General features: G+C 43.1%; 1 protein-coding gene across 4 annotated transcripts in view; it reads left to right on the top strand.

The window, feature by feature from the left end:
* Nucleotides 1-3,819: 3,819 nt before the first annotated feature.
* FAM177A1 (family with sequence similarity 177 member A1) overlaps nucleotides 3,820-8,940 on the top strand; it is a 27,876-nt gene continuing 22,755 nt past the window's right edge. For 2 of the 4 annotated variants that reach the window (XM_027111065.1, XM_027111064.1), the window contains exon 1: nucleotides 3,857-4,139. In XM_027111065.1, the coding sequence (XP_026966866.1) occupies nucleotides 3,975-4,139 (165 nt within the window). In that variant the 5' untranslated portion in view covers nucleotides 3,857-3,974. Of the gene's footprint in view, nucleotides 4,140-4,971; nucleotides 5,059-8,940 lie in introns of all 4 variants that reach the window. The other 2 variants (XM_027111067.1, XM_027111066.1) reach the window with 2 other exon arrangements.

The raw sequence follows: 8,940 nt of genomic DNA on the forward strand, positions 1-8,940 counted from the left end.
GCTAGCTGAGTGAGGAGGTATAGGCTGTCCTTGAGGCGTGCTTCCTCAGTAGGGGAACATAACAAAAGGTTATCAACATATTGAAGTAAAGTAGAGCTGTGGGCAAAATTCACATTGGCCAAGTCTTGTCTCAATATCTGTGAAGAGTAAGTAGGGTTTTCTGTGTAGCCATGAGGCATAGTGGTCCAAGTATATTGATGTCCTTCCCAAGTAAAGACAAACAGGTATTGGCTATCTGGATGGACAGGAATGTTGAAGAAAGCACTACGTAAATCTATGACGGTAAAGAACTGTGTGCTCAGAGGGATTAAACTGGGGGTGGTGTGAGGGTTGGGGACTGTGGGGTAACGTGATATGACTCTATTGTTTACAGATTAGAGATTTTGAACAAAATACCAACCTTGGCCATGAGATTTGCCCATGGGAAGGATTGGTGCGCTACAGGGACTGGTGCATGGGATTACGGGGCCCTTGTGGAAGTGTGCCTTGACAGTGGGACGAATTCATTCTAGGGCCTCAGGCCTGAGACCTGTTGAGGTGAGGCAAAGGTTTATTAGGATCTACCTGGATCCTAATTGATAGCACCTAATGAATGTGTTCTATGTCATTTGAAGAGGTAGACCATAAGGTAGAAGGAACAGAATCTAACAAGTCCTTGTGATTGGGAATTGACAAGACAGAAGCAAGGAGGGGAATCTCAATATCAGGACTAGAGCTGGAAGTAGACCTTGAGGAGTCAATTGCAAGTGTATTTCTCCTTTTTGGGAAAAGGAAATATTAGCCTGTAATTTTTCCAGGAGATCTTGGCCCAAAAGGTGTACTGGGACAGAAGGAACAAGAAGGAACTGATGAGTTCCCTGCAAAGAACCTATCTCAAAAGGCAAGGAGAGAGGGGGGGGACTTCCCTGGTGACACAGTGGTTAAGAATCTGCCTGCCAATGCAGAGGACACGGGTTCGAGCCCTGGTCCAGGAAGATCCCACATGCCATGGAGCAGCTAAGCCTGTGCACCACAACTACTGAACCTGCGCTCTAGAGCCCGCAAGCCACAGCTACTGAAGCCCGTGCTCCGCAACAAGAGGAACCACTGCAATGTAGCCCCCATGTGCCACAACTAGAGAAAAACTGCACAGACCCAAGGCAGCCAAAAAAAAAAAAAGGCAAGGGGGTCAACTTGCTTACCTTCATAACTGTGTTGGGAACTCACACCATTTGGACAATTTCAGTAGTATGAAGAAGAGCGCCTTGAGGCTGGTGGGGTTCAAGACAGACAAAGTTGTTCCTGTGTCCACAAGAGTGGTAATAGCTTCAGATCCTGTATTAAAAAAAAAAAAGTCCAATTCTCCCAATGGTGTTAGTGGAAGTACCAGGAAGATCCCAACACTTTCCTCAGAGCACCATGTGTCTACAAAAGGGGGGTGCTTCTCAAATTTCTCAGAAAGTTCATGAAAAGGGTCAGAGTGAGTGGCTTTGGGCTGCGAATAGGGCCTTCTTTTTAACTTTGGGCAATTCTTCCAGTGGCTAGGCCACTTATGATAGTGGCAGGGACCTGGGCTTAGAAGGAACCCTGAAGAGAATTTTGGTCTTTCTGTTGAGGTAGCTGCTGAGTGGCAGTGGTCAGATGCTGCAGCTGCAAATTCACGATTTTGGTGGTCTTGCATTTCTCTGTGTGTTTGTTTTAGACAGCTTATTAGCCAAATTGACCAAATCAGGAGTGGCCATTGCTTTAAATCAACCTAAAGTGCATTTTTATTTTTAACAGCTTTTTTTTTTTAACATTTTTCCTTACACATGATTGATTATGAAACCATATCTCCCTACTTGAGGAGTGGGTTAACCTTAAAAATATTCTCTACTAAAATATATATGAAAGTCTTGTTTTTTATTTGATGGACTCTCCGTTATTGAATTTTATTCAGCTTTGTTGTCCCAGCCATTCACAGAAATAGGTAGATCTAAATTTACCTTTTTAGCTCTATATGGATCATTAGATAACTAAATTTAGGTAACAGTTATGTTTTCAAGTAAATTATAGTAATACCTGAATTTATTTTTTGTCATAATAATACAGTACAACTTATACTACAAAGTGAAAGAGAGCATGATTTGGCATGTTGCTTTGTTGTCCACTTTTAGTTGATCTGTGACAGTCTGGAAACAATGACAAAAATGTCAATGCCCAAAATAAAACCATTAGAATTTCTATGCTTTTCTGTTGCTATGAGTTGTTTGTTTGCAAAAGACTGCTCTTCAATTGGATATTTGTGTTAAAAAATAACTCTTCTTAGGAAATACTTCTGGCTCATGCTGGAATGTGACTTGCATTTTGAATTTTCAGTAAACTAAGAAATGGACTTGTAAACCATGAAAATAAGTTCTGCCTCAGCAGTGAAAATTGTAATTTGATATTTAATTGCCATTTTTGCAAAATAAAGTCGTGCATTTATAAACATTCCACTAATTTTTAATGATAAAAGCTGTTGACTATCCTTCTTGCCAGTAAAAGGAAAGAGATTTTTGAATACTTGTAATGTAGAACTGTCTTGTTTATGAAAGCCAATTCATGAAGGCTTTAACAATTGGTTCTTTATTTTTCTTTTCAACTTATGCAGTTTTTGCTGTTTTGGATTGTCTCAATCCCATGCTAATGTCACTAGACAGCACTTGTGAACCTTGGCAACAAGCTAGTTTGATTTTATTACCAGAATATACATTATGAATTTCCATCCAATTAAAAAATATATAGATGGCTTTCAAATAATCAACTTTTGTTTTTAAGGTTTTCAGTTTGGTTTTTAGGTTATCATAGTCATATGCAGGATAGAAAGTGTACAAAAATACTAAGCAGAGAGTAAGGAAAAAGACCTTTTGCACAGGAGAGAAAGGAAGAATTAAGGTTATATGGGTGTTGGGCCTGCTGTTGCCACGCTGAATAGAAGATATGCTGGGCCATAACTCTGGGGAGCATTTATGAATTTGCCTGGCATGAAAATGGAATCTAGGGTATCGAATGAAGCCCCTCCTCCACGGCCAAAAGAATGTATTTTATTTTTGACCTCTACAACTAGTGAAAATTGCCTGAAAACGCTCATACTAAAACTACAATTAAAGACCATTTACATGGAAATGTTCCAACTAGAGTAATGCAATAATCATTGCAATCATGACTTTTTTATTTGGTTGAACACTGGGAAAAATCTGAAAAGTCCGAAATGTTCCCTCTTACACACACACACACACAACAGATAATAAATTATTCCTCACATTTGTTAAAATGGAAGCTTGCTAGCCCTCTGCTCTCCTTCAGGTCTCTTAACTTTTTCTACAGTTACATATACTTAAGTACTTCAGACAGGTGTAAAAGCAAAATTCGCCTTTGAGGCTCTTATTTCAAGGGTAGTTTGACTAGACTGTCATCCACATGAGAAATGGAATAAGCATGAGCCGTTCATTAAAAAATATATTTTCAGCAACCACATCTCGTCACAAGGCTTTGAAGCACACTACGCAGCCGTTCTCATTTCACAGTGCAGAAACCAAAGTCTGGGAGGTGACTGCCCAGGATGCAGCTGGTGAGCGGTTGAGCCAAGATCCAGAAGCCGGCTTCCCGGTACAGGTACGAGGCATGACGTCACTGGTGGTGCCAGTCTGCGAGCTCGGGACGCGGGCCGGGCCGGAAATTGTACTGCAGAAGGCCCCGCCCCGTCCCGCCCCGCCCCGCAGGAGCCGGGAGTTGTGCAGTCCAGACGGTGCTCAGCCGAGCCCCGGGAGCTGAGCCGGGTGGGCGGGGATGCCAGAGGCCCCGCCCCTCGGACCTGCCCCACCCCCAGGTCCGCCCCGCCCCGCCCCGCCTCGCCCCGTCCCGTCCCGTCCCTCCAGCAGTGGCTTGGCCGGGCTCGGCGCTAGGCTGGCGCTGCCGGTGAGTCCCACTTCCTGACAGCGGGTTCGGTCCGCGCCTGGGCGGGGACGCGGAGAATGGAAGCGGGCTTATCGGCCATTACTTTGTATCTCGCCAGCGCCTGCAGTCCTGTGGTGGCGACAACGATGGACCGGAAGCCAGTGAGCCGTGCAGAGGGAGGAGAAGCAGGGGTTGCCTCGGGAGCTGCGGCCGCCGCTCCGTTCAGGGAATCGACACAGCAGGTAGGAGCGGCCGCCGAGGCTGAGGCCGGGAGAGCCCAGCTTCCTGTCTGCCTCGCCTGCCGCCTGCCTTTTTGGCCTGCCCGGCCTTCCTTCGAGCAGGCCACCCGCCGGAGGTGCGTCCCGGGGCTCCTCTTCGCGGTGTCCCCGGCTCCGAGCGCCGGCTTGAGGGAAGGGGCGGACGAACCGCAGTCGGAGCGCCGCTGGGCATCGCCTCCTCTGACAGCGCCGCAGACTCCGGGGCGGCCTCGGATTTCGAGGGGTGAGGTTGCAGCTTCGGGTCTGCGAGCGCGAGAAGGAAGGCGTGTCCCCGAAAGGCTGTCCTTGGAGTAGCTGGAAGCCAGGTGACGCCGGCTGCGATCACTACTCAGTCTCTCCTTGTGGGAGTGCCTGACTTGGCATCTGCCCTTTGGTTAGCAAATAGCAACTGGGTGCTATGCGTTTACAGGCTTCCCGCCCGCACCACTTAATCCTTATAACTTCTGCATGAGGTGTGAGTTATCCCCATTTCACCAGGGAGGTAACTAAGGCTCAGAGCTGCGCTGTCAATAGACATATAATGCCAGCCGCATTTTAAATTGTACATTTTCTCGTAGCCACATTAAAAAACTAAAAAGAAACCGGTGAAATTAATTTTAATATTCTATTTTATTTAACCCAATTTATCAAAACATTTCAACATGTAGTTAATATGAATTGAAAATTTAATATTCTATTTTATTTAACCCAATTTTGTCGAAAACCATTTTAACATGCGATTAACATGAAAGTTATCACTGAAATATTTCACAGTCTTTCTGTGGTACTAGTCTTTGAAATCCTTTGTGTGTTTCAGCACATCTCAGCTTGAACTGGCCCCATTTCAAGTGAGCATTAGCCCCATGTGGTTACTCTATTGGACAGCATAAGTTTAGAGCATTAGGTAAGGTTTGGAGGTTTGTTTTGTTTGGGATTTGGTAGTCTGAAGTAGTAGTGTAGGATCTTTGGCCAAGTAAAACTAATGAAGAAATGGCTTTACCTGAAACCGGCTCAGGAGTATACAGTTTTGATGTTAAAAACCTGAGTTGCTTCTGTGTAGAAATCTTCCCACCCTGAGTGAGAACAAAGCTTTTCAGTGGCTTCATTTTTGAGACTAACTACCTGAATGTTAGTAAGACATTTCCCCCAAACTACAGATTCCTAGAGAATGGTGCCCGAATGTGAGTATAGTTCTAATATTATAAGAGGTAGTTTGCATTAACAAAAGCTTTTTCTCAGGCTAGTCTTTATATGGACTTGTTTTTTCTCCTACTTAAGAAGGGGGAAGGTAACCTGCAAGAAGGAATTCAGGGAAAATGCTAATTGATTAGGAAGCCCACTTATTATGTTCGAGACCTGTTGTTGACAGGTGTACTTGAACTGAACCTTTTTAGTCCACAGCGTTTGATGTATTTTCCATTTGATTTTTCCTTCTGTTACTATAATTGTTTTCATCACTACTTCAGCTTTCAGTCTTTCTAATAGCAAAGTAAACCTATACTGATTTACCAGATAAATGTTGTTTGTAGAGAGGCTCTTTATTGTGGCTTAGTGCTAATATGTTATCTTCACACTCATGGTTAAAAAATAATAAAATAAATAAAACGTAAAGAAGGCCATAGAGCAAAAAGTAAAAAGTCATAGGAATACTCCCATCACCCGTTTCTCACATTCACATTCCCCAAAAGTAACTGTTAAGTTTCTGGTGTATTCTTTCTGGGATCGCCTATGCATATATAATCTTTCCTGTTAAACACAAATGGGTTCATACTATACAAACAGTTTTCTAACTTTCCCTTTGTGCTCTCTCATTCACATTCCTGAAGCAGAGACATTTCCAGGAACCCCAAATCTATGCCTACTTGACCACAGTAAGAGGGGAGAGGCCAGTGAAGTGGAGACTTGGGTGGCAGGAGAGGCTGCCATCCTGTACTCCTTCATTGGTTTGTCAGAACTGAGAAATCCCAAGTGTCATGTAGGGAAGGAAGAGTTAGGAGCTTGGGTCTGTGCTCAGAATTAGGCCTCAAACCAGGACATTCAGCAGCTTATCTGACTAGACTTTTGACCAGAATCTCAGCTTCAGTATTATTAAAGGAGTTAAAATTTCAGTACTACTTGTTCATTTATTTATTTAGCACCCCTGCTACCAAGCACTTACGATGTGCCAGGAACTGTAGGCTAAAGGATAGGGCAGTGAAGGATACGCACTGTGCCTACTCCCATTTTGCCGATCACCTATTTGGGGAAGGTGACGCAGAGTAAATTCCAAGTGTCATACGTGTTTTTATAAAGTTCTGGGTGCTATGGGAGTATGTGAAAAGAAAATTGCCACTAAAAACAGGCCCCAAGGAACAAGATAAGCAGATTTACAGTACTGTTAACCATAAAATGTAATAAAATGTTAATTGACATTGCATCTCATAATTTCCTGGTGTTAGGAAATTGTCTTTTTAGATCTTTGGAGTTTGTTGAAGTAGAGTTTGTATGATTGACAGTGAAAATTTTCTGACCTGCAGGCTGACTGTTTATCTGTAAAAATGAAATGTTTTCAAATTCAGAGAATAACTTTCATTTATAATTGTTGGAAATTTTGAATCAAATTATTTTCTGGTTGGTTTTACCCATCAATACCTCCCTTAACTAACCCCACACTCCCCTCTTTGCCAAGTGGAGGTTGTGATCATATGGCATAGATTCTTTCACAGATTTTTTTACTTGACAATCTGGTTCTTTAAGATGAGGGGTTGACAAACTAGAGCCTATGGGCCAGATCCCACCAGCCACTGATTTGTATAAAATTTTGTTGGAACATAGCCCATTCATTTTGTATTGTCCATGGCTGCTTTTGCAGAGTTCAGTAGTTGTGACAGAGATTACATGGTCCTCAAAGCATAAAATATTTACTATCTGTCCTTTATGGGAAAAATTACTCAGTCCTGCTTAAGATGATAAATGTAAAACTTGGGGTTTACTGTATCAAAAATTAATATTAAAATTTTAAAAGAGAGCTCTTAAATAAAAGTTTCTTTAATAAAAATCTTTATATGAAATGTGATGATTAGAACAAATAAAGTACCATTTACATATTATGTATAGAGAATATTACTCAAAGGTTTGTTTATATGTGACTAATAACTTTGGTATTAGAATGAAAAATATGAATCACCTTTCAGCCTTCACCTTTTTTTTTTTTTTTTTGTGGTACGCGGGCCTCTCACTGTTGTGGCCTCTCCTGTTGCGGAGCACAGGCTCTGGACGCGCAGGCTCAGTGGCCATGGCTCACGGGCCCAGCCGCTCCGCGGCACATGGGATCTCCCCAGACCGGGGCACAAACCTGCGTCCTCTGCATCGGCAGGCGGACTCTCAACCACTGCGCCACCAGGGAAGCCCCAGCCTTCACCTTTGTAGATTTTTTTTTTTTTACCTTTTGGATAAAATATAGCCAAGAGTCAGTTAATGGAGTTAGTAGATAAGTTTATTCCTGTTATTATGACCTAGCCAGAATGTTTTTATTTATTAAAGTTGTCTAAGGAAGACAAGGTACTGAACCCAATGAGAGACGCCCCTTCTCCTTTGCCTGTGTCTTAGAAAAGACAAATTAAGCCAGTGAGAGATTGGTAGAGGGAGAATGAGAAGCTGCTTGCTCTGATGGGGGTGGGGTGGGAGTGGAATAAGGCAGGGTGATGTACTGTGAAAGGGCTCAACTCTGTTCATTGACTGGGACTGTTGCTTTCACATCAGATCCATCCAGTTAGTATGATAACTGGACATCTAACCCAGCTCCTCTGACTTTTCCTTGCCTATAAAGTCATGGTCCAAAAGGAGACATTGGTGTCAGGACAACCATAAACCAAATCTCATATGAAGGGGGAAAATGAGATTGGGTAGGAACGGCTCACTATGCTTAGGGACTGGTGATAGAAGAAAGATGGCCTGGGTGGACCATTTGTTGTTCATCTTATTTATGGACACAATGAATGGGCTGGTGTTCCTTTATTAAGGGCTGGGATATGTTTGAAACCTCAGGACAGGCTAGGGAGAATTGTGGTTTTTGTTTTTTCTGGTTGATCCATAGGTAGCCCATGCTGTCAAGGTTTTCATGGTCTCAGTTTGCTCTACAGCAGTTATAGTTGCTGCCAGTGATGTCCATGTGTGTCATGGAACAATGCGTGTGTTCTTTGGGTTGGATATACCTGGATTCAAATCCTGGCTAATGACTAAACTTACCTTTGGGAAGTGAAGGACAGAGAACAGCCATATCTGTTTTCTAAGAAGAACCTTAGAGGATTAAGAGGAAACAATGCATAAAAATAAAGTTACATATACTTGCATAACTGGGCAATTCTAGTCCACTATTTTTATCAGTACAATTCCATCTCTGCAAAAGCAGTTCAAAGAACTTTTCTAGGGTTGAACAACAATCATGGGTTTAAATTATGTGTGGTCATATCTACAAGTGTAAGAATCCTTATAGAGGATGAAATTTTTGAACTCTGGACTATCTTGGACAATCCCACTGATATGGACTCTAATCATGGCAGTCCTGTAGTCCTGTATCATTTTGCTTTGGTTTAGTTTTAAAATTGTACCAGAGCATATTCTCATCATGAAAGTAAAACAACAACAAAATACAAAAAGAATAGGTGGCGCAGTGGTTGAGAGTCCGCCTGCCCATGCAGGGGACACGGGTTCGTGCCCCGGTCCGGGAGGATCCCACGTGCCACGGAGCGCCTGGGCCTGTGAGCCATGGCCGCTGAGCCTGCGTGTCCGGAGCCTGTGCTCCGCA

The sequence above is a fragment of the Aethalodelphis obliquidens genome, unplaced genomic scaffold (assembly GCF_003676395.1).
Source record: "Aethalodelphis obliquidens isolate GAN/ISIS:26980383/991018 unplaced genomic scaffold, ASM367639v1 scaffold10, whole genome shotgun sequence".
Lineage (NCBI taxonomy): Eukaryota > Metazoa > Chordata > Mammalia > Artiodactyla > Delphinidae > Aethalodelphis > Aethalodelphis obliquidens.